This window comes from Suncus etruscus, chromosome 4 (assembly GCF_024139225.1).
Source record: "Suncus etruscus isolate mSunEtr1 chromosome 4, mSunEtr1.pri.cur, whole genome shotgun sequence".
Taxonomy (NCBI): Eukaryota; Metazoa; Chordata; class Mammalia; order Eulipotyphla; family Soricidae; genus Suncus; species Suncus etruscus.
The window spans coordinates 132,083,076-132,110,585 of NC_064851.1; the positions used below are offsets into that span (position 1 = coordinate 132,083,076).

Genomic DNA, 27,510 nt, shown 5'->3' on the forward strand with positions numbered 1-27,510 from the left:
GCTTTAAATTATAACTGATCAGGTTTTTTTTTTAAATCCCTTCACTTCATAACTTCTTAAAAATGTTATCTCCTCTGGAGAAATGCTATCTAACTTCTTAGCTGTGCATATATTTCCACAGACACACTTACTAAGCATCAAAAGACTTTACCTCCAGTTCTTTGGGATTTTCCCATTCTGGGAATTTGATACCTAATCTTTCGACCACCCAACAAGCTAAGAAAATGTTACACCTTTTATCTTCTTAGAAGCTTCTACAAGTAACCCTGAAGCCATAAAAGAAAGCCAAGTATAATACTTCTATGAACATTTTACCTACTTAAGTAGAATATCATGACATCCTTTAAGATCTTGCTTAGAAAATGTGAAATAAATAAAAACTATTCTTTAATTAAAAAAATGATCATACAGCCACCACCATCAGGTAGAAACTGATTCTCAAATTCCTATATGTAGTCAGAAAAACATTTCAAAGCAATTTTAAAAATTATTTTGAAAATTAGCATTAATTTAAAAATTAGTATTGGCTTGATTCAATAGATAAAAAATATTTTTAAGGGTGGTGAAGGGAAGGTCACACTGATGATAGGATTGATCTTGGAATATGTATCCCTGAAACAACTGTATTATGAACAACTTTGTAAATCAAGGTGTTATAAAAAAATAAAACAAAATCTCTAGTAAGGATGAGTAAGTGCAGTGATTTTGATTAATACACGTGCCTTTTATTTTTCTTTCTAGTCATTATTCTCATTTCCTTTGCAGCTGCTGAAAGGTAATGCATTATATAGTGTTTAGATAATTGATAGAATTGTTTCAAGTTACCTCTTTAGGGTATTATCAGCTTGTAGGCATCAGTTTCTCTAATTGTCAAGTAGTTGATCCTTTATCTGGCATTTAATCTCGCCTCCCTGGGAAAACCAGTCCTTACCACAGAGTAAATTTTCAAATTGCTGACCTGAAGTAACATGAGCCTCTGCCTTGGCAGTGAACCTTTGCTCTCTGTTCATAGGAAGGATAATGATGTACTCCATTGCCTGAAGGCCCTAGTTTTACTGCCTTAAGAAGTAACATATAAGTACTAGTTGCAAAGGTCTGAATTTGGAAATTCCAGGGAAGATAATTGCATTGCTACAGTACTTTTTATGACTTTTAGAAAGATAAGCTAATTTTTAAAAACTTAACTTTTATCATTTCTGCGACTACTTATTTTACTCATTTTACTATGTCAGTATGACTGAGAGAATCCAGTTATGGAAAATATTTACTTATTTTAGGATTAACTATGCTATTTTATAGATGAATTTGAATTCTTTACTTCCATGTAAATTTGCCATTTTTGTAAGTAGGTAAACTAAGATGAAGGAAAACTAGAATGAATTCACAATTACTATCAAAATAGAAATATAGAGCTCTCTAGAGCTAGAAAGGAGCCCTACACATTTTGGCTAGTTAAAAAGATGTTAATAAATCCTCAGAAAATAATTTCCTAGAAAGCATAAAATATAATTTCCTAGAGGGAGTCATGTGAAATGCTGTTTCAATTTCCTTTTATACCTTTTTTTTTTTTTTTTTTTTTTTGCAGTTCTCTTCTGTGTGACCATACTTAGCAGAATTATAGATAAGGTCATTTTTGTACTAACTCAGCTCTGTGCTTGGGTAGCAACTTAGTATGGTCTTTTAAATATGAAAAATTCCATACAAACAAGATTTTCTACCTCCGAAAATATTGTGTGGTAACTTACCTTTTTGATATTTGTATTTTTTAATCTAATAAAACCACTGTTAAAACCTTTACAACTACTTAAACTACGCCCACATTTAACTAATAAATCATAGTTGTATTATTTAAAGGTGATCTTTTTCAGGATTACACATTATTTTCTCATTTTAAAGTATAATTAATCAGTATTTATTTGGAGGATTATCTTACACAAAAAGGGTATGATGGCAGAAGTTTTCTGGCAGGTAATCTTGTCTGAATAGAAGCACGTAGACCATTTGATATGGAGTAGATTAATTTCTTTAGCAATAGCTGCAAAAGTATCAGGTCTCACTTCCAGAGAAATTGGAATACTAATAAGGAAACCAACATTGATCTAAAACATTACTAGAGCTAACCATAACTCAGAGATATTATAGTTCTCAGAGTTTAACCCAAGCATATAGTAAAATGACACTCATTGTGTTTCTGTTAACAAGTTTGGACTAACCAACTTAGATTCATAAAGGTCTAGCAGTAATCAACCATTAAATGGATTGTTATTAGGAGACAGAATTTAGAAAGAAATACCAAAGAGAGCAACTGAAAAACAGCCTCTATCCGGGCCGGGAAGGTGGCGCTAGAGATAAGGTGTCTGCCTTGCAAGCGCTAGCGTAGGACGGACTGTGGTTGGATCCCCCGGCGTCCCATATGGTTACCCCAAGCCAGGAGCGATTTTTGAGTGCATAGCCAGGAGTAACCCCTGAGCGTCAAACAGGTGTGGCCCAAAAAAACAAAAAACAAAACAAAACAAAAAAAGCCTCTATCCAACGTCTGAGATTGGGAAATAAACTTATAGGTGGAAACCCAGGTAGTGAAATAGAGAATTAAGGGATGGGTTCTGATGATAGGAAGCATATCAGAAGTTCAGTTCCTGGTCCCAGAATAGGATAAACAATGTTTTTATTTATTACCTTCTATTTTAAACAGAATTGGTTCCAGAGTTAGCTGTGAAGTGAACATAGTGTTAAAGCACCTTGAACCCTCACATGCTTATAGAAAAGAATGTCATGATTACTATCTTAGTATCAGCTCTCACAATTAAAACATATTCTTTTAAAAACCAAGGAAATTATTAATTCGGGGTACAGTTAATAAGTAATATTCAGTATGTAATATCATTTATATTTGAAATAATGATAATGACAAGGCATGCAACAGGCAACAGATTAGGAAATTAATGGCCTTGAAACCAGTTTTGCAAAAAGGAGGTTTTGGTTTGGGGGGGGAGGGTGTTGAGCCACACCCAGATGTATTCAGGGGTTAATCCTGGCTCTGTACTCAGAAACCGGTCCTGGCAGGTTTGGGGAACCATATGGGATGTCAGAGATTGAACTTGAGTTGGCCCAAAGTACAAGGCAAATACCCTACTGCTATGCTATTCTTTGGCCCCTAAAGGAGCTCTTTTAAAAGACAGATCAGGGGCCGGAGAGATAGCATGGAGGTAGAGTGTTTTGCCTTGCATGCAGAAGGACGGTGGTTGGAACCCCGGCATCCCATATGGACCCCCGTGCCTGCCAGGAGCGATTTCTGAGCATAGAGCCAGGAGTAACCCCTGAGTGCTGCCGGCTGTGACTCAAAAAAACATAATAATAATAATAATAATAATAATAATAATAATAATAATAATAATAATAATAATAAAAATAAAAGACAGATCAAACTTGCCAGTGTGTGCCTTTGATTATGGCACTCACTCATGGAGCTTAGAATTCCCCTCTACTAGGTTAAGAAAGGCATGTTTCTCATAATATACTAAGGGATTTTATACACTTTCAATAACAATATTTTATTAAAATTTTAAAAATTGGAACAAATTGTCAAAATAGTGGGTAAGTCAACATTAAAATGTGCTTATTGTTTAATAAAAAAGCTACCCCAGCTCCAAAAGTGAAAAGATGGATTCTTAGCCTGAGAAAATATCGACACTGCTGCTACTGATTTGCTCTTAGTGGCCCCTTCTCCTCCACCTTCCTTCACTGTGGACTTTTGCTTGCTACCAGATATGATTGCTCAGAATTTCCCCACCTGAGAACATTTCCTGATAGGTGACTGCTGGGAGCCATTTTCCTTAGACTCCACAAAGCCAAACCAGGCTGAAGCTGCGCTCTGGACTTTATCCCTCCCCCAGATAATTCAAAAGACTTAAAGGGGACTCATACATCCCCTTTGAATATTTCTTTAGATGTGTTCCTTTAATAGGCATAACCTTAATTGAATATCTTCTTATGTAGCAGCAATTTCCCCCCACCCTCGGTATCTGTTTAGTATGAATTCTAATAGGTAACTGTTTAGAGCTTATGTCAGAAATTGATAAAGAGGATTGTTGGGCTTGTTACCTCGTCCTCCACATACACCAGTAATACTTGTGGCATTGCTCTTCGCTGCACAGGCACATTAAAATGGGGGAAAGTTTACATATGTAAACAAGTTCCTATCTAATAGTGATAGGAACACACTGCAGTAGTCTTACACCCTGAACACTTGGCATAGTGACTTGGTTTAAACCAGTAGATTGGACATTGACCATTCACCCCTGAACCATGGACACCATCTGTGAAAACAATTACGATTTTCTACACCATCACCAGAAATAAAAAAGCTACCAAGAAAGGCCCTACAACTTCCATGGCACTGACTTACTCCAAAGAGGGTCTTTACGACACCCTGATGACTTGCTAACAGCAACAGTCTGCCTTCTTAGGACAGTATTCTTTGCATTGCTACCTAATGGTGAGATTAAACTAGAAAGCACTACATGTCACTGAACTTCTTCATAGAATCTTTATAGAAAACAGGACCTATAACTACAGAAACCTGACAGTAACAACCATGATGAAGAGCTCTAACCCACACCATTGACAATGACTATGGGATTAAACAACCTAGTAGGCCTAGAGCCTGGAGTCGGTCTTATGCCAGAGTGCTAGGCCAAAGATTTTTCCTTTCCAATTCTCCCATATTTTGTTGTGCCTTTGCAAACAACAACAACTGCCACACACACACACACACACACACACACACACACACACACACACAGTGTATTCTTGTATCTCAGCTTAAAAAGGTGGGGGGGGGGGGTCTTACTAAACCCTCTTCTAGTGTAATCATGGTTTTACTAGAGATACAATAATTCTTACAAATATACTTGCTAATGAACATTTCTTTCTTTTTTATCTATATTATTATTATTTTATGTTTTAGTTTTTTATTTTCTTTCTATTGTTTTAACAACTCCACTTTTGTCATCCTAAAACAAATGTATTATGATCAGTTATGACAACTATGTGATACATTTTATTTAAATAAATTAATTTATAAAAAATTTTAAAAAGGGGAAGTCTGGAGAGATAGCACAGCGGTAGGGTGTTTGCCTTGCAAGCGTCTGACCTAGGACCAGCATTGGTTTGAATCCCAGCATCCCATATGGTTCCTCGTGCCTGCCAGGAGCAATTTCTGAGCATAGAGCCAGGAGTAACCCCTGAGCAACGCTTGGTGTGACTAAAAAAAAACAAAACAAAACAAAAAAATTGGTTTTGTTTCTGAGCCAGATAGTATGGCGGATAAGGTACTTGCCTTACATGTTTTGACCTGGGTTCAACCCCTGAGCACTGCCAGGAATCATTTCTGAGCACAGAGCAAAACACATCCATGAGAAATGTTAGATGTGGCCCAACAATTCCCAAACCCTCACTCAAAGAAAGTGAAGTTATTGTTTTCATATCCCTACGTTTAGAAGCCTCCTCACTTATGTGTTGTTAATAGCAACAAAAATATCAAAAGCAGAAGTATGTGCAGAGAAATGATTTTATTTACAATAAGCCATTTTAAAGAGTTATCTCCAGATAAAATGGAACTTGGAAACTTTATGTTAAGACTAGTATGGATTTACATTGAAGCTGCTATTTCTGAGAAGCTATTGGACAATCTTCAGTCTTATCTCTGTTGCTGCTGCCCTCTAGAATCTGAGGCTGTTTCTCTTTGTAGCCATTATTAGTTTAAAGGTCTTCTTAATATCCATTATCCTCGCTCGTAGAAATTAAGAACTTTTCTGGATCATATGGGAGCTCAATTTCTATTTTTTGAGAAATCTCCATAAAGGCTAGACTAGACGGCATTCCCACCAGCAGAGAATGAGAGTTCCTTTCTCCCCACATCCCGCCAGCACTGATTGTTCTTTTTCTTTGTGATGTGTGCCAATCTCTGTGGCATGAAATAGTACCTCATTGTTGTTTTGATTTGCATCTCCCTGATGATTAGTGATATGAAGCATTTTTTTCAAGTGCCTTTTGGCCATTTGTATTTTAGTGACATATCTAGGAACACAAAAACGCAATACAAACATGCCTTCTGCACACCTATATCCATTGCAGCAATCTTTACAATATCCAGAATCTAGAAACAACCAAAATGCCCTTCAACAGATGAATGGCTAAAGAAACTGTGGTACATATACACAATGGAATATTATGCAGCCACCAGGAGAGATGAAGTTATGAGATTTTACTATACAGGGATGGACATGGAAACTATTATGCTGAGTGAAATAAGACAGAAGGTGAGAGACAAAGAACAGTCTCACTCATCTATGAGTTTTAAGAAAAATAAAAGATTATTGTAATAATGCCTAGAGACAGTAGAGATGAGGGCTGAAGAACTGGCTCAGGATATGAAACTCACCACAAAGAGTGGTAAGTGCAGTTAGAGAAATAACTACACTAACAATTATCATGACAATGTTAATGAGTGAGAGAAGTAGAATGCCTGTTTTGGGCAGGGGGTGGGGAGGAGGAAAGAGGGGGGGCATTGGTGATGGGAATGTTGCACTGGTGAAGGGGGGTGTTCTTTTTTATGACAAACCCAACTACAAGTTTGTAATCATGGTCTTAAATAAAGATAATGCTTTAAAAAGAGAAAGAGAATAAAAGAAAGGTGCAGTAGAAAAAAAAAGAAATTAAGAATTTTTCTATGTTGATCATGACCTTGTGATTCCTGTCAGTTTCTTCCCTGTGGTTTACAAATGGTCTAGTTTAGGCTTTACTATTTTGAAAGGTTTATTAAGTACATGATAAGGATTGATAATAAAATTTTATATGGTAATTAGTTTTATATTACTAAATGGGTGGCCTTCAGATAAGGTTTTTTTTGGGGGGTTATGGCTTTTTGGGGGGGGTTAGGCTACATTTCTTGGTGCTTAAGGGATTACTCCAGCTCTGAACTCAGAAATCACTCCTGGTGGGCTCCCGGGACCATACGGGATGCTGAGGATTGAACCTGGCAAGTACCCTACCCACTTTGTACTATTGCTCCAGACCTCAGATAATATTTTTTTTAATTTCTGTACATACATTATACTTCTTGATGATTTATTGCTATATTTGCAATCTATAATTTAAAATGTATCACTTATATATAATATTTAGGTTAATTTTAGACTTAAAATAATTACTTTAAAAGACATTGAATTTGATAACCGAAATAGGTACTAAAATGAAGAAGACTGGTTGAAGTAGACTGAATTGAATGCAGTTTTACTTAACCTTCTTGTAATACAAGGATTATACTCACAGATTCATGCCAGTGTGCTCGAGGGAAATAGCTGTATTTGTTTTTAAAAAGGCTCAGAACATTTTATGATACAAGATCATTGTCCTTTGAGGGCAGGCAAGACTGCCAAGAGGATTAGTAAACTGGTTTAAATATCATTTTCCGCTTTTACTTATTGGTTCTTGTTTCTGAATGTTAGAATAGTGATGTAAAGACTTCAGAAGGTTTAAATTTAAACTTTGGAAAGCTCAAAAACAAAACTGCATCTTTTAAATATCTGATTCCTTCTAACATTGTTGGTATCTACTGGTCTAAAATTGCTGCTTTCTCAGAGCTTTCAGTAGATATAGACAGGTATCCTCAACTGAATTCATGGTCCATTGCTCATGTCAGCCTCCTAAACACTGTAGAATTGAACTTGGTTTACATTAATACTATTGTATAAAAAGACACATTAAGTTTTTCATATGTTCCATTGAACATTAATAGACTGCATGTAGGGCCCGGAGAGATAGCACAGTGGCATTTGCCTTGCAAGCAGCCGATCCAGGACCTAAGGTGGTTGGTTCGAATCCCGGTGTCCCATATGGTCCCTCGTGCCTGCCAGGAGCTATTTCTGAGCAGACAGCCAAAAGTAACCCCTGAGCACCGCCGGGTGTGGCCCCAAACCCCCCCCCAAAAATAGACTGCATGTAAACAACAGAGAAAGAAGCATGTGGACTATTAAGTTGTTTAAGTAATTCAAATTATGTAGATAGAACAAAATAAAACTAAGATTGTTCATATTTGTTTTTAAATTCTAGATGGATATTTAAATTGACTTATAATTAATTTACTTGTAAGTATTTACCAAATATATGTTGATTGAATTAGTGAATTGATCTTAAATGTTTATCAAGGAGGCTAAAATGTTAAAAGAAAATGTAAATAATATTGTCCAATACCTGGTGGGTCTAGAGACATTTTTATTTATGTTTCTACGTCCTCAAGGCATTCAAAATTTTGTCTGAGCTTTTTTATCTCTATTCTGGAAAAAAAGGTAAAAATGTTTAAGAAGAGCAAGTAAACTCTTAGGATCATTCTAACTTGGAGTTCTTTATATTAATGAACAAGATGATTAGTTAATTCACTTATTTTTAATTTAAGGCATAAAATAAAATCAATAGTATACATTACATTTTATGGAAATTCATTAGAAGCAGTCTCTTCCAGACCTGGAACAAGATTTCAATGCTTAACATTTCTGATCCTATTTAATATTATTTATTATAAGATTTCTATAATTAAGCCAATTAAGATATTTTAAGTGTAGTATTTTAATAATATCTTTATATAAACACTGTGATTACAAACATGATTATAGTTAGGTTTCAGTCATACAAAGTACAGCCCCCTTTACCAGTGCAAAATTCCCACCACCAATGCTTCCATCTCACTCCTCCCCCATCCCCTGCCTGTTTTTTTTAAGTGTTTTAAATTTTAATTGATACACTAAATGTCTTTTAAATGATACGTTACAAATGTCTTCAGTTTAAAAGAACTTATTTTCTAGTTTAAAAATCTAAAGAAAAAAGTTACTAAATTGAACAAATAATAATCTAGTTGATTACAAATCAGATATACTGGAGTCAGTTTTTCTATTCATCAGAAACAACCAACTGAAAAATGTGTTAGGGTGAAATATTTTATTCCCATCACAATTTCATAGGAACTATAACATATATATAAAATAATATATATATTTAATATATATTGTATATAATATATTAATATATATTTATAAATATATAATGAATCTACCAAATTATTTAAAACTTATATGAAGAAGACTGCAAAACTTTATACTGAATAGCATAATGAAAACCTAATAGAGTAGACTATATCTATGATTTCATTGAAAATGGTTGTGTACAGCAGTAGAGCATTAACTTTACACATGGCTGATCAGCTGTGTGATAAGCTCCCCAGTCCTCCAGGAGGAGGCAGAGAAGATTGGTGCCAGGCCCTTGGCCCTAAAGGCACCAGCAGGAGTGCTGACCAATGGCATGATGAGCTCTCCCCACCCACACTCCATGATTGCTCACATATCCTCTAGTTACTGAATCCCAGCACAACACGTAGAAAACCCCACTGCAAAAGACACAATGGAGAAACAGCACGGAATACCACCACTCTAGAGAATGATGATGGGAGCTGTGCAAACCCAACAAGTATCAGCCGCCACCTATTAACCTGTCCAGTAAAGACTATAGAGAGGAAATCTGGAGAATGCTCATATAACTCAAAGAAATCATAAATGAGCTGAACAAAACACAAGTAATAATCAAGAGGATATGAAAGCAGAAATGAGAAAACTTCTAACTGAACTAACAGGAAGAAAAACTTGGTGGGAAAATTGAAAATCTTACTGGAAATGATCACCTGCAGAGTAAAAGCAGCTGAGGACAGAATCAATGAGCTGGAAGATGAGATGCATAACAACTCCATACAACAGAAAAGGTTGGAAAGGGGCCTTAAAACAAATGATCAGACAATGGAAAAAAATCCTCAAAGAGTGAGAAAAGACGAAAATAGAAGTCTAAGATAAACGCAACAGAAACAACGTAAGAATCATTAGAGTCCCAGGAAGAGATCCCCCATGAATAATCAACAGTCAAGGATATCATTGCAGAGAAACTCCCAGAACTTATGAGTGCATGCAACCAAATCCTGCATGCCCAAAGAGTACCAGCTAAAAGAGATCCAAAGAAAAGCACCCCACGGCACCATCCTAGTCACGATGAGGAATACTAGAGATAGGGATAGAATTCTGAAGGCAGTAAGATCAAAAGAGAAATTACATAAAAAGGAACATTCTTAAGAGTACATCAGATTTGTCACAAGCAACCCTCAAGGGCTCAAGGCAGTGGTAGTATATAGTGTAGTATATAGTGACAAAACTCAATGAAATAAATGCTTCACCAAGAGTACTTCACCCAGCCAGATTTACATTCAGACTTGAAGGTATGATACACAGCTTCACAGATAAATGACAGCTCAGAACATTTACAGACTAAAATACAACCTTAAAAGATGAACTGAAAGGTCTATTTTAAGACAAGACAGACCCAATAGGCACACCAAACTCCCACAAAAATCCCATGACAATCATCTCTCTCAATGCCAGACTAAATGCACCAGTTAAGAGATACAGACTGACAAAAAGGATCAAAAATTTGAATCCAGTGCTCTGTTGTCTACAAGAAACTCATCTGAATAGTTAGAGCAAACAGACTCAAAGTCAAAGGTTAGAGAATAATCACTCAGCAAAACTCCTTTTGAAAAAGCTGGGGAGGTTATACTAGTATCAGATAAAATTCAATGTGAAAATAGTAGTAGGATTTTTAAGATAGAATTTTGCACATTAATGGGCCAGAATAATAGCACAGAGGTAGGATGTTTGCCTTGCATGCAGCTGATCCAGGATGGATGGTGGTTTGAATCCTGGCATCCCATATGGTTCCCCATGCCTTCCAGGAGTGGTTTCTAAGTGCAGAGCCAGGAGTAACCCCTGAACCCTCTGGGTGTGCCCCCCCAAAAAAAAAGAATTTGGCACATTAATTCCCAAGTTTATTTTTCAGAAAACTTTTGATCAATACAAATATTAAATGATTGAAAGTAAGATGGAATCTTGCTGTGCTTTATGTCAAAATATTATCTAAAGTTGTACTGATTAAAACAGTATGATATTTCAGTAGAAACAAGTAAGTTAGTACAAGAGAACAGAAAATAGTAAAACCATCCCAAGTATTCATTTCCTGTCTTGTTTATCCTATCACATTCTCAAAGCCTTTCTCCTAGTCTCTAATTTATTTAAAAAAAAAAAAACTGTACCAGAATTAGGCTCATTTGCTGTGATATCATGAGGAATTTTATTTTCACATTCTACCAGCACACATATCATTTGTGCAGTGTCAATTAATATTGCACCATGTGATTATTACACGAACTGCACAGAAGCAATGGAAGAAGCAGCACGTCTGCAGTATGCTTTTTTTTTTTTTTTTTTTTTTTTGAGGGGATCACATCTGACAGTGCTCAGGGGTTATTCCTGGCTCTAGCAGGCGAAGATAAACATATGTGATGCTGAGGGTCGAAATTAATGATTGTGTGCAAGGCAAGTACCCTATCCATTGAGCTCCAGCCCCTGCAGTATGATTTTTAAAGCACCCAACCTCATGCCTTTGATCCGAACTTTTCACTCTTAAAATATAGATTGTAGATATAGAAATATTAATGTAGATTGGATGAGACATGGATTACTTCCAAATTCCTCCCCAAAACTTTTAAGATGGTGCTGATTAAATTCATATGCATCATGACTGTAAAAGGTGATAAGTACTCTGTTAGGACCACAAAGAGTAAAGTATTCATGTATTGACATTTTAATGAAAATCTTTTTTCATATTTTCATATTTTCTCTTTTGGTATAGACTATATTAAAGACAAAAATTTTGGTAGTGAGTTTTTGAATAAAGGTTGTGGATGTGAGCCATTAGCGGGAGAACAACAGGCTTTGTTAATTGATTGTAAGTAGAGTCAAAGGAGTTGTCAGCATTAGCTCATACAAGGTATATCAAATTCAGCTTTGGTGGCCAAGCAGGTTTGATATTCTGGGACAAAAATAGATTGCTTAAGGAAGTTTGATGAGAAAACACCGGCACTTGGTGAGCAGTAATAGCAGCACCAGGTGGATATAGATATCAGATTAAGTCCATATTAGGCAAAAGTAAATTTAGACATAGGCATAAAGGTGGTTCCAATTATTCAACTGAGATGTGGCTTCAGATATTTCAAAAGAGTGAGTCTTCAACACAAGGTGTTCTCCAGGAAATTTATTGGAGATAGGCATGGTTGGTTGGGACCACCTAGTCCAAAAGAAATTATCTAACAAGATAAAAGCAGAAAAATTATTCTAAGATCATCAAGATGCGTTTGCTTGTATGTGAAAAAAGAAATCCCAGGAATATATGTAGTGAAGACTCAAGGTGATCATTGCACATTACTGGTACTGAATTGCTCAGTATTTCATTTATCACCCTTAGCAGAGAACAACCAATTTTCTAGCATTTTTGCATTTCTTGAATAATTTTTATTAATATGCTGATGAGCTAGCCTGTCTCTATTGCCAGGTGACTTTATTTTTTTTTGAAGTACCATTTTCTTTTTATTATTACTTCATTGAAGAATCTCCTAAAGCCACTGTTTGCCAGATTAAATTCTAGTCCTTTAGTCTGACATTCAGAAATTATTGTAAATTTTCCTATCTTTTTCTATGAATACAAATGTTGTACTCCAAAGAGTAGTGCTTTCTCCAACATATACTGAATACAGCTAGAATGCTCTTATCTCTTCCTGGCAATAAAATTCTGATTTTCTTCCTGAAGCTTTCTGAACCGTAATTTATACTACTTTTCTTTTTACTCATACTTGTTTCAGAATCCTTTTCCATGGCAGTTGTGAAGGGGCTGACATATATTACATGGGAGTTTGAGGAAGATTCCAAGCATTGTAAGCGGGGGGGGGGGGGGGATCATTTTCTTTGTGATTAAAGAAGGAAGATTCCCAGGAGGGTGCTAAGTACTTTTTTCCTATAAAGAGAATAGTAGGCCAAACAAGTTTGGCAAACTCTAATATAGACTCTACAGGTAATACCAACTCTAATATAAACTGTACCACCAAGTAGTTGTCTTAGTGATAATCAGGTTTAAGTTTCTTCCTTATAAAATTAATAGTCTATAGTGAATAGTTTGTAATAATCTTAAATACATCCATAGAGTACATAGAAGATATTAGCAAATGTTGGGATTTCTTTTAAAGAACTTCTAGCTCAGAAATGTAATATTCCCTAAGATTAATATGTAAGAAATGAATCACAAGGCCTTCAAGTACCAGTTTAAAATCTTCATACACTAATGATAATCTCTTGTAGGGTATTCCAGGCATTATTTTTATTTATATGATAATTTGTAAATAAATTTTCTAGAGAAAACAGTATTTTACATTTCTTTATTAACAGTTCATTTGCAACATAATTAAACAAAATATATTTGCTTTTACCTTTAGGTTTCTATTGGCAGAACAGACATCGAAGATTTAGACCTCTATGCAACATCTCGGGAAAGACGGTTTCGTTTGTTTGCTTCCATAGAATGTGAAGGACAGTTATTTATGACTCCATATGATTTCATTTTGGCTGTTACCACAGATGAGCCTAGATGTACGTATATTTTTAAGTTTATCTTAATAAGATATTTGCTTATCTCTGGTGCAAAAGTGTACAGTAAAAGTTTCTCAGAACAACTGATTAGATAATAGAACATATCAAGAAAATTGTACTATAGAATATAACCAGATTAATTTCTGTACCAATTTTTTCCAAATTAATACTTTCTTTTTTTAATAAATATTTTTATTTTGACCAAAATGCATTACAAATCATTCACAGTAAAATTTTAGGTATATAGTAACATTGAATCAGGGGCCAAATCAATACTTTCAATCATTTCTGCTATTGTCCTTTCTTTCTCTTCTTTTCATTAATAATGTAATAATACCAGAAAAAATATTATTTACAGTAGTGTTAATTGTAATGTTTAGGAATAAAATGTTACTATGACAAACCCACCACCAGAGTATCAACATCTTTCTGCCACTCTTACAGGAGCAATCAGTTTTCCCTCTTTTTCAGTTCATCAACTATAAAATGACTTTACCCTGTGTACAACAGAATAAATAGCCTGAACAGAGTAATTCAGAGAACTGACTTTGACATTAGACTTGGACAATAATTCTGCCTTTATTTGTTATAGCTTCTGCAGTGTAACTATATGCTAATTGTTTTTCAACTTTTCATGTGCTCAAGCTATAGTTTCAAACTTTCTGGGACCATGCATATTTTTTACAAAAATATTTAATATCATTTTAGTAGAAGAAACTGAATTCTCATGTCTGCTTTTGCATTTAATTTGTTGTAATACTAGTTGTTTCTTCTGAAGAAACGAAGAAAATCTGCCTGAGATAAGTAGGAAGAAGGAAGAGCATTATAATACACCTTCAGATATTAATAGGTGTTCTTTGATATTGTATCAACACTTGGCTGGGTATGTGGAATCTGAACCTTTTAGTCTTTCATTACTTTAAAATGTATTAGTCTACATTGATCTTTTTTCTCCCTCAAATAGTTGCATAACATCAACTGAAAAAAAATCGGTTCACTAAATGGTACAAGTTCTTAAAATATTGTCACATTTCATTATACTATATATATTTTTTTTTAAAAAAAATCAGTTCATTAATAATGTAATAATACCAGAAAAAATATTTTTGAGACACTATTAAAGTCATGTCCTATAAAGAAGCTTTCAAATTTTGGTAGTGAGAGGAGTACCACACTCAGCTGTGTTTAGAGATTACTTCTGGCTCTGTGCTCAGGGATCATTCCTGGTGTTACTCTGGGAACCTTATTCTGTGCTGGGGATCATATTGAGGATAGCTGTGTGCAAGGCAAGCACCTTAATCCCTGTACTATCTCTCTGGCTCCCCAAAGTTAAAATTTTTCTTAAGGTTCACATTTAGTATTGGCAGTAAACATTAAAAGTTGTTCCTCCTTGCCACTCTGTAAGAAAATGCCAAATATCTAACTCAAAATAAGCCATAGTTTGTCTGTCATTTGTTTTCATGTAAAAATTGTGTTCCCTGAAAAAAAGGAACTGATTCTGTCCAGAATTCAAATAATTGCACGGTGAATTTTCTCTGGATAACAGTTGTACTTTAGAATGCAACAGAAATGCTTTGTGCATACTTTACATTTTATAATCACAAGATAATAAGTAACAAGTATTTTAGGGCATCTGTCAAAGCCATATACTGCAGTGGACTCTAGAAATACAGTGTTCAGGAGAACAACAATTTATTATTACCCTATCTTCATGATACATACAGCTTAGTTTGGCAAGAGAATTCACAGTGGTCAATAAAATATACATAACAACAGATTATATCTTGGTAATTTCCATGAGCAAAAGATATGCGATGCTGAAACATATTTTTGAGAAGCCAGGAAGCTCAGGAAATCTTTTTTTGGGGAAATGAATATCAACATGGAATAAAGTTTGTGATTAAAAATTAACTAGGAAAATAAGAAATCAAGAATGAAGAATTTCAACAGGAGAAATAGTGTATGCTGATGCTGACATACCATGACAAGGAAGAATGTGATAATATTTTAAGAGAGAAAAGAAGGTATGGTGATTGTATTACAAAATATGAAGGAATCTAGGATCAGGAGAGATTGGTTATGTGGAGTGAGGCTAAATTATTCACTCTGTAAAGCTATATTGAACATTCTTGGTTTTATATTTAAATAATAGAAAATCACAATAATGATCTTAAGTATAGAATTAAAATAAAGTTCATCTGAGAAAATTTGAAAGATTTTCTTGAATTTATTTTATAATTTATGAGTTTACCAACACTCAGTCCAGCAAATAAAACTCCCAGGAGTTATACAAAGTGAAACATGATTATAAGGCAGAAGGAAATAAACAAGAAAAAAGTGAGCAACAAGCAGATTCTTTATTGGAAGTTTACTTTCCAAGTTAAGGGATAGCAGAAGTTAGTCAGATAGGTTACCTAAGCTAACTGGTATTGGCCACATGATTACTGAATGTATGGCAATTCCATTTTGGGAAGAACTGAAACTGTAATTAGGTTAATTTTGAGCTTGGTGATACGGAGTTTAGCAAAAAGCAACTATTTTGTGCCTGTTGTCTCATTTTGAATAGGTGCGTGCCATGATTAGATTGTGTCTTGCAAAGATTTTTCAGGGTGGAGATAGATTGGAGAGAGATGGGCATGAGCAGATTAGAGAGGGGACTCCTGTTCAGACTTCAAAAGCTTCTAATGATGGTAGAAATGGTGATGATGGAATAATGAGTACTAAAGATATGTCTGGCTGGCTGCACTTGAAGAACAGCAACGAGGCCAGGTTTGAAGTGGGGGGAATCACATTTTCATTTTGGGCATGATTTGGTATGCCAAAATGGTGATCTCAAAGAAGTTACTGTTTCTTGATTTTGATTGTTCATTTCATTAAAAATCTTTGTACTTAGAAGCCATTTGTTTTACAAACTGCTTAAAGGGTCAGTAAATATTTTAAGATATTTTAAAATAGGTATGGATATAAATAGCATTTGCCTTGCATTCGGCCAATACAGGACCAGCACCGGTTCGATTCCTAGTATCCCATATGGTCCCCCGAGCCTGCCAGGAAGACTTCTGAGTGCAGAGCCAGGAATAACCCCTGAGCGCCGCCAGGTGTGCCCAAAAACCAAAAACAAAAACAAAAAAATTGATATAAATATATTTTCTTCAGAGACTAAGATGTGGCACAACCAAACTTTAAAATTATATATAGGGTATAAAGCATTTGGTTTGCATGCAGTCAACCCAGTTTCAGTCCCCAGCACCACATGATCGCCTGAGCACTGGATAATCTGGATTCAGTCCCTGGCACTCTATATGGTCCCCAAGCCTAATCAGGGTAAACCCTAAGCACTGCTGGGTATGACAGAGAGAGGAGAGGGAGAGGGAGAGGGAGGGAGGGAGGGAGGGAGATAGGTAGAGGAGAGAGGAGGAGAGGGAGAGGAGAGGAGAGGGAGAGAGGATAGAGGAGAGGGGGAGAGAAGAGGGAGAGAGGAGAGGAGAGCGGAGGGGAGAGAGGAGAGCGGAGAGGAGAGAGGAGAGGAGGGGAGAGAGAGAGGAGAGGAGAGAGAGGAGAGGGAGAGAGGTTAGAGAAAAATGGGGCAGGAGTGATTTTTACAGCAGGTAGGAAATTTGCCTGGCACACAGCTGATTCGGGTTCATCTCTGGCATCCCAAGCAATGCCAGGAGTAACTCCTTAGCACAGAGCCATGAGTAACCCCTGAGCTCCGCTGTGTGTGGCCCAAAGTAAGAGAGAGAGAGAGAGAGAGAGAGAGAGAGAGAGAGAGAGAGAGAGAGAGAGAGAAGAGGAAGAGGATGATGATGATGATTATGATTATGATTATGATGATGAAAGATAGTGGATTAGAATTAGAAATAAAGACTTCATCAAGCAAGGATCTTGAAACTGGATGTGATGATATCATATAAAGGAGAGGGAACAAATATTGGGCACCGAAGTAAAATGGTGTACTCATAGTAGTACACTTTGGGTGTATATATAGTATAGTAAAAGAAAGAGCTAGAAATTAAATAAGGGCTTCAATTGAGGTATTTTAAAGTTGTGGAAGAAATATTTTTCCTGGGATCCTTTACTAAAAGTCATTTACTTCCTCCCTTCTTTCGAGAAATTCTTGAATACTTGTCATGTGCTAAATAAAGATAATGTTGTTTTGAAATTTGTTCTACATATTTGTTCCTTCTATTATATTACAAGGACTTTGTATATTGAAAAAGACTTCTATATGTAGGTATATATTTTAAGTATATATATATATATATATATATATATATATATATATGTGTGTGTGTGTGTGTGTTCCATAAAATTTTGTAGTTGATTTTAAATACTGTGGAATTTTAGTTAGCATATATTTACTTAAATTCTTAATATATTTTATTTATCAATGGTATTTTGGATAATATTCTATAAATTAGTCAAATTTGTTTAAATACTTATTTTTATAGTATTTTATGATCTAAAATATGCAGTTTGAAAATTTTTGATTATTCTCGGAGTTTTTCATTATAATATACTCCAAGAGCTTAGTATTGTGTTCTTACTTTTGGAAAATAAGTGATTCTTTTGGTGTGTATTGTAAAAACATCACATGTGAGAAAAATAATGCTTTTATTATTAAAAATTTACATAGGCCATTTTATAAACACTAATCAGTATTCACTAATTTTTTGTTTTGTTTTGTTTTTGGATCACACCTGGCAGTGCTCATGGGTTGCTCCTGGCTCTATGTTCAGAAATCGCTCCTGGCAGGCTCGGGGGACCATACAGGATATCGGATTCGAACCACCGTCCTTCTGCATGCAAGGCAAACGCCCCACCCCCATGCTATCTCTCCGGTCCCAGTAGTCTCTAATTTCTAATTCTAATTAAGAATAATTAGGGCTGGAATTCTAGCATAGTGGTAGGTAGTTTGCCTTTCACGTGGCTGACCTGGGATGGACAGGTTTGATACTCTGCATCCCATATGGTCCCACAAGCCTGCCAGGAGCGATTCTGAGCTCAGAGCCAAGAGTAACCCCTTAGCACCACCAGGTGTGGCCCAAACTACAAAATAATAATAATAATAATAATAATAATTATATTGTTTTCCATAAAGGCTATACAAGATGGCATTCTCACCAGCAGTGAATGAGAGTTCTTTTCTCTCCACATCCCTGCCAGCACTTATTGTTCTTGTTCTTTGTGATGTGTGCCAGTCTCTGTGATGTGAGATGATATCTCATTGTATTGATTTGCATCACCCTGATGATTAGTGATGTGGAGCATTTTTGTTTTGTTTTGTTTTTTCGGGCCACACCCATTTGATGCTTAGGGGTTACTCCTGGCTAAGCGCTCAGAAATTGCCCCTGGCTTGGGGGGCCCGTATGGGATGCCAGGGGATTGAACTGCGGTTCTTCCTTGTCTAGTGCTTGCAAGGCAGACACCTTACCTCGAGCACCACCTCACCGGCCCCAAAGTGGAGCATTTTTTATGTGCATTTTAGTCATTTGTAGTTCATCTTTGAGAAATTGTTCATTTCTTCTCCCCATTTTTTTGATGGGATTAGATGTTTTTTTCTTGGTAATTTTTGTCAGTAACTTGTATATCTTAGATTTTAGCCCCTTATCTGATGGGTATTGGGTGAATAGTTTCTCCCATTCTGTCAGTGACTTTTGTATCCTAGGCACTATTTCCTTTGAGGTGCAGAAGCTTCTCAGCTTAATATAATCCCATTGGTTTATCTCTGCTCCCACCTGTTTGGAGAGTGTTATATCCTCCTTAAAGATGCCTTTAGTTTCAATGTCATGGAGTGTTTTACCTATGTGTTGTTCTCTATACCTTATGGTTTCAGGCCTGATATCAAGGTCTTTAATCCATTTGGATTTGACCTTTCTTTGTGCAATATGAAGATTCCTCAAAACAATATGGAGATTTCTGAAAAGACTGGAAATTGAGCTCCCATATGATCTAGCTATACCACTCCTAGGAATATATCCTAAGAACACAAAAATGCAATACAAAAATGCCTTCCTCACACCTGTATTCATTGCAGCACTATTTACCATAGCCAGGCTCTGGAAACAACCAAGATGCCCTTCAACAGATGAATGGCTAAAGAAACTGTGCTACTCGTACACAATGGAATATTATACAGCCATCAGGAGGATGAAGTCATGAAATTTTCCTATACGTGGATGTACGTGGAATTTATTATGCTGAGTGAAATAAGTCAGAGGGAAAGAGTGAGACACAGAATAGTCTCACTCATCTATGGGTTTTAAGAAAAATAAAAGACATTGTAATAATGCCGAGAGACAGCAGAAATGAGGGCTGGAAGGACTGGCTCTCGATGTGAAGCTCACCACATAGAGTGGTGAATTTAGTTAGAGAAATGACTACACTATCATGACAATCTTAATGAGTGAGAGAAGTGGAATGCCTGTCTCGAATACAGACAGGAAGTTGGGAAGAAGGGAGATGGGAGGCCATTGGTGGTGGAAAGGTTGCACTGATGAAGAGGGGTAATCTTTTTATGACTGAAACCCAACTACAATCATGTATGTAATCATGGGGCTTAAACAAAAAAATTAAAAAAAAAGAATAGTAATTAAAAGTCATAAAGGTGCCTGCCAGGAGCTATTTCTGAGCAGACAGCCAGGAGTAACCCCTGAGCACTGCCGGGTGTGGCCCAAAAACCAAAAAAAAAAAAAAAGTCATAAAGGTATTTGTAAAAAGTCTTTTGAAAGAAATTGAAACAAATATTCACCACAAAATAAAAATAGCATTATACACTGAATGTTTTATTATATTCATAACAGAGGAACATACTGAAATTAGATGAACTTGTGCTATAATCGTGAACTTCTTTTATGATTTCTGAGAACCTTGCTGATTTATTTTCATATTTTGTTATTTCCTTCATAAAAATTAAAAGCAATAGTCTCGTGATAATTTATATAATTAAAAATTAATTGTGTTCAGTATAGTATCTGAAATAAAAGAACTTCAAAATACTGTAGCCGTCATCACCATACTCGTCTGCATTCTTATCTCTTGATTTCATAATCATGATTTTAAAAAGCAATATAATTTTATGGTGACTTACAACAGTAAAAATGTGTTAGTTGAGTAATGTAAATGTTTAATTCTAGATCAAGTACTTTTCTTTGAGGTATACAGCTTATTGCTTATTGTAATTTTGTTTTAAAAATCAAAAATATTTCTGTTCCTTACCTGAATAGAACCATAGATGAATTATCATAACTTTATTAAGAGATGATTTTATGTAGCTTTGTGTATTATTTTACTGAAGAATTCAAACATATGTAAAGATAATAAACATAATGAACACCCACTATATTTTAAGGAATAAATTATTTCTAATAGTGTTGAAGTTCTCTTTGCCTCAGTTTGTATATGTAGTAACCTCAGCTGAAAAAAAGAATTTAAAAAATCAGAAAATCCTTTGAAGAGCAATCTTAATGGCTCCCTAGTCTTTTTTTTTTTTTAAGTTAATAATACTGAACATGGTGACATCCGTCAGAAAGAATATATCTTTTGTGAATAATTTATTTTGGAAATCTCATGAACTCTACAAAACTCAAGAGTATGCCTAACTTCCTCTTTTGATAAATTTCTCCTGAACATTGCATCAGACTATGTGTATGTACCTTTTTATACAATTTATTGTTTTATTATTCTACTTTAAATGTAAGAATAATGAACATTATATTATTTTAGCTATTATGAAAAAATATTTTAAAATACCAACTCATAGTTAAAATTATATTCTCAATTGTCTTTTATAAACCTGAGTTTTAATCATTTAACTACCAGTTTGCATAAACTAACTTGGATAAAGGAAATATATTGCTACATAGAGAAAAATATCTATCTCCATGAAACATTTTTTTAACTTGTTTCTTCCCTTCAGATGACTTCTTATATTACTTAAAAAAAGAGAAAGTCATAAAACAAAAGATGTCGGCCAGAGAGATAGCATGGAGGCAAGGCATTTGCCTTTCATGCAGAAGGTCATTGGTTCGAATCCCAGCATCCCATATGGTCCCTCGAGTCTGCCAGGAGCAATTTCTGAGCGTAGAGCCACAAGTAACCCCTGAGCGCTGCTGGGTGTGACCCAAAAACAAACAACAACAACAACAAAAAAAAACAAAAAAACAAAAAAAAGATGTCTCTTATAATCTTGAATTTTATATTTATGTCCATTATACAAAATCACAGTGCCATGCAGAAAAAATACTAAATTTAGTTGCCATTATGGTAATGTAATTGAATTTTTCTAACATGATTTTATTGTAAGACATATCATATATCAACTTGGTTATAATTCTTAGGCAGGCATCATGCATCTTGGTTTTAATTTCGAGCAAAGAAAAGAAGAATATTGACATTCCATTTTGACTGTTTACTGTATTTGAGAACTTAAGAGATGTGAAGAGAAATCAAAATAATGTGATCCCAGGTGTTTTATTTGACTCTAACATATTCTTCACAATTGTTTTTGAAGTAGTTGTAGAGGGTGGGGGAAAGAAACTTAGACAAGAATTTTCCTCCAGTTTACTTGACCTCTTCTCTTGGCCCAATTCTAAGAAGATCTTACATATGAGTTATATTTAGATACTATATAGCAAAGATCATTTAATGCCTTAATTATTATATTAATAATTTATAATCTAGTGTGACTCAATGTTTATTTCATTAAAATTATGATAAATTAGATTAAATATATTTTAATTAAGAAGATATTTAATAAAGTTAACAAAAATCATCATAATGAGTATGGAAAAGGTTTCTAATTGATATTTATTATAAATAGTAGTGAACGAAATAAATGCATAGCAAAATCATATTTTAGAACCAAATATTAAGATTAAATAAAATTTTGTCTTCTAAATATAAAAGCTTATTATGAGTTATGGCTGTAGATAGTCACTGAATTTGAATACATATTATGCTACAGGATATATTATCTAATTATTTTATGTTTGTTTACTATAGTTGCTAAAACATGGAAGTCACTTTCCAAACAGGTAAGTAAAAGCTCTTGTATACATATGCATGAACACTATTGTATGAATATGTTTATCATGTGACATATATATATGTATATATATATAACTATTTTGGCAAATAAGTCACATCCACATTTCATATTATTTTACCATCCTGATTTTCAGAAAATCAGTGGTAACATTCACATGCAAATGTAAATTGGCATATTTATTTGGAAAACAATTTGAAATTATCTACAAAATTAATGAACACTTACCATGTACCTAGTAAAGTTTGTGGTGCTATCTAAGGATTTTTCTGTCCTGTTTAGCCAGAGAGAACTGAGGGCATCCTATGGTATGCCATTATCAACACATTAAGGATTTCTATGATTCAAGAATGATCGGTAGTTGTTTTACTAAAGAGAAAGAGGAAGATTGGACCCATAGAACATTGGGGAAGGTGCTTGCTTTGGACGGAGTTAACTAGGATTTGATCCCCAGCAACATGTGACACTGGGAGCCCTACAAGGAGTGATCCTTAGGCACAGAAACAGGAGTGAGCTATGAGCACCAGGTGTAGCCCCCAAAAAATAAACCAATAAAAAATAAAAAGAAAGAAGATAAATAATGATGGTTCTCAAAGAAAAAAGCATACTTATTCTTCTTACAGGAGAGATTTGAGCTATAGGCACTGATAAAGTGTAAACATCAAAGTGGTAGAGTTGAGCAAGATCATTGGATGAGATAGGATATATCAGGATTTGATAAATTAGATTATATTTTAATTAAGAGGATATTTAATAAAGTTAACAAAAATCTCCTTCATTGGTTTGTCCAGTCAGGTCTTAAGTATGACTGTGATAGTCAGGTGACCTACCATAGAGAGGGAACAAGATTATGCCCCCTCTGTACATGGGGACCATCCTAGAAATGTTCTGCATCATTGTTGCAGTGTTTTTTGTTTTTTGTGTTTTTTTTTTTTGAAGACAAGAAATCACATCCTAGTCTCGATGATTTTCCATGGGAGCTTAGTAGCGTGTGTGTGCAGCTCTCTTTGGATTTCTTGTAGTTCTTCTGTTTTTATGGAGGAGATTGAAGCTGCTCCAGCTTTCTAAGGGAACGGGGGGGGGGGGGAACCCCTTTTCAAATTCTCTGCTGTCATAGAAGAAAAATGTAAAGTACAAGAAAAACCGAGCCTTCCTGAAAAAGTGCTTTAAAGTTTAGAGACTTTCCACTTGGAGTTCTTGAAGTCAGCTTCTAAAAAGCTAAAGAGGTTGCAGTCTAAATAAAAGAATGAATTTTCCCTTGGGATAGTGTTAAAGGAAGTACAATGTTGTCTTTAAAACAAGGTGAATGGAGGTGAAATATCTAAAACTATAGGATCTCTTGAGGCCAGAGAGATAGCTTAGCAGTAGGGCTTTTGCCTTGCTTGTGGCCGACGCGGGAGGGGCCTGGTTCAATTCCCAGCATCCCATATGGTCCCCCAGCCTGCCAGGGTTGATTTCTGAGTGCAGAACCAGCAGTAACTCCTGAGCACCGCTGGGTATGGCCCAAAAACCAATCAATAAAGTTTAAAAAATCCCAAGATCCCTAGAAGCTAAAAGTTCTCCAGAGACAGATAACTGAAAACAAATTATCCCTAAAATATTTCCAGATGAAAGAAGTAAACATCAAACTGTTCTCAGATGAGATGAAGGATAATTGCCAACCTCAAGAAAGCCAGAAACAGCTTTTACAAGAAGTTTAAGAGTGAAAAGAGTATTGTGAAAGATATGGAAGCAACTTTAGTCAAAATATATATATATATATATATTTTTTTTTTTAAAAAGTAGGTGCATGAACTTAAGAAACAGAAAATAAGGTAATAAATACTCCACAGAACTTGTAAAACAAGTTTTCCCTGCTAAAGATAATCAGATTAAGTCTCTGAGCTGACACTTATTGGAAGATGTAAAATTCGATTGCTATGCTTGGAGATAACCTAAGAGATGACCACTAGAACTGAAAATGGAGAGAGGATGTGATAACCAACTAAAAGGAACTTTGAAGGAACTTACTCATGTCCCTTAAGTTTAATGCTAGTTTAGAAACCATAGAAAGAAATCAAACATATGCAGTTATCTGAAGTGTTGGAAACAAATGACCTTTACAGTATATATCCAAAGTCTCCAGAAGCATCTTTGCAATCAAAAGACAGATAAATTGAAAATTAATAACAAAATCTTCAGTGCAAACTCCAAGGAATGACTGAACTCTTACCAATAAAATGTGACATTACAGGAAATTAGTTGTATAGAAAAATGACATGATTGAGAATGTTGTGGTATTACCAGAAGAAAAGGAGATGAGAAGGTGGAAGAAATAGGTAGTGGGAACATTTTGATTGTGTGATGGTGGGAATGATGTATCATATGCATATAGAGATATATATATCTGTATTTTAATAAAGTAATCCACCATTTAATCAAAATTTGATTTATAAAGAAACAAAAATTCCCTTAAAAATAGAAATAAATTTGTACTTATGTAACCAGTGAATTCTAATCAAATATTAGAGAAAATATTAATTAAATTATGAAATAAAATTTATATAGTTTATCTGCAGGAATTTGTAGTAGATATAGGACACATAGAACAAAAATGAAGAGATGAGTTTGTGCAAATTGAAACCAAAATAAATGTTAAATAAACTTACAAAAAGAAATTGACATTAGGGGCTGGAGTGGTGGTGCAAGCCATAAAGCGTCTGGCTTGCTCGCGCTAGCCTAGGCCAAACCGTGGTTCTATCTCTCCCAGCTTCCCATATGATCCCCCAAGCCAGGAACGATTTCTGAGCGCATAGCCAGGCATAACTCCTGAGCGTCACCGGGTGTGGTCGAAAAACAAAAAATTGACTTTAAAACAAAGACTTTGGGGCCGGAGCAGTGACACAATGGATAAAGGTGGCTAGCCTAGGATGGACCGCAATTCAATTCCCCCAGCGTCCCATATGGTCCCCCAAACCAGGACCGATTTCTGAGCACATAGCCAGGAGTAACCCCTGAGTGTCACCAGGTGTGGCCCAAAAACCAAAAAAGCAAAAAAAAAAAAAAAAATCCAAAGACTTTGCCAGGTCACAAAGTATGCTATTGTTGTATAATGTTTAAAAAAAATAAGTCAGTCCAGGGCCCAGAGAGATAGTCTGACGGTAGGGTATTTGCCTTGCATGTAGAAAGAAAGTCCAACAGTGGGCTCTAATATTTGAAAGTATTAGGCTGGATAGATAGAATATGTGTAAGGCACTTGTCTTGTATGAGGTGTCCACAAGGATTTGATATTACTTGCCATTTATTCCCCCAAGCCCTTTCAGGACTGACTCAGAATTAAACTCTGAGCACAGCTGGATGTCATCCCACCCCCCAGAACATTTTATTTAAAAAGCATAATTGTATGTATTTATGTAATGAATATAGAAGCACTTAAATATATAAGCAAATATTAAGAGGTTCAGAGAGAAGTAGAGAGTGATATATTAATAAGGCAACATATTATAAGCCCTAGTACATTAGTAATTATCCATAAAGAAAATGTAACATTTGTTCTAAAAACATTAGTTCAGAGGGATAAGATATTCACCAAATATTCTATCTAAGTCACATTGTGCATCTTTTCTGACTACTGCAGTATGAAACTAGTAGTTTCAAATTGGAGTCAACTTAAATTACATGGAGATGATTGAAAAATTCATAATTATGTGGAGAATAAATTAAATGCTGCTAAAAAATCAATGATTAAACTCAAGAAAATTGATAGAAAAATGTTAAATACCTGGACACAAAAATAGAATGTAAACATGCTAAAATGTTTAGGATGTACAAGAACCATTTCTGAAGCAAGTTCTTAATGATAAATGACTACCTCTATAAAAGAAAAAAGTCTAGAAACAACCACAGCAAATGTAATACTCAGAGAAGCTAGGGGTGGGGGGGAATCAAAGCTCATATTAGTACAAGGAAGAGAATGAGAACAATTAAAGGAAAAATGAAATGGCGATCTGAAAAGTAGTATAAATCAGAAGGAAGATGGGCAGATACAGAATGATCTCTTATGTGGGATATTGACATAGTAAAGTTATAGGAAGCAAAATGTAGAAAATATAATGCATATATATACAAGTTAATAAATAGGCAAAGTAGGGCCTGGAGAGATAGCCCAGCAGTAGGCCGTTTGCCTTGCAAGCGGCTGACCCAGGACCAATGGTGGTTCAAATCCCGGCATCTATATGATCCCCATTCCTGCCAGGAGTGATTCTGGCAGAGCCAGGAGTAACACTTGAACTGGATGTGGCCCAAAAACAAATAAATAGGCAAAGTAAATAGAGCAAGGAATCAATCATATTTACAGCTGAACCAAAAATGATAAAATATCTAGAAATAAAGAGGTGAAAGACTGGTGTCTATGCTGAATACTATAAGACAATTAAATGAAGGATAAAATGGGAAATTATTGCATGCTTATAGATTAGAAAAATTAACGCTATTAATAAATCCTTTAAATTCAAGGTAATCTATAAATTTGGCTCAATCTCTGATAAAATTCCAATGGCATTTTTAACAGTCAATACTTAAATTTATATAGAACTCCAAAAGCTTTTAAATAGCAAAGCAGCAATGAGAAAGAACAAAACTAGACTCATCAGACTTCTTGATTTTAAGTTCTATTATTAAGGTTATAAATAATCAAAACAGCATAGGATTTGGCATAAAACAGACACATAGGCCAATGGAAGGGATGAGAACACAGAAACAAACTCTTAGTTTATAACAAAGGGGAAAATACAGTCTTTTTAGTAACTGGTATTGGAATGACTGTTTTCCCACATGCCAAAGAATGATGTTAAACCACTAATTTACACCAACATTAGACTGGAAATATAGTATAGTGTTAAGGTGCTTCCTTGCATG

At 35.0% G+C, this 27,510-nt stretch overlaps 1 protein-coding gene across 2 annotated transcripts in view; it reads left to right on the forward strand.

The window, feature by feature from the left end:
- Nucleotides 1-27,510, forward strand: part of MICU3 (mitochondrial calcium uptake family member 3) — a 132,551-nt gene that overhangs the window by 42,217 nt on the left and 62,824 nt on the right. For both annotated transcript variants that reach the window (XM_049772353.1, XM_049772354.1), the window contains exons 2-3: nucleotides 13,415-13,568; nucleotides 22,572-22,603. In XM_049772353.1, coding sequence (XP_049628310.1) covers nucleotides 13,415-13,568; nucleotides 22,572-22,603 — 186 coding nt within the window. The remainder of the gene's footprint in view (nucleotides 1-13,414; nucleotides 13,569-22,571; nucleotides 22,604-27,510) is intronic.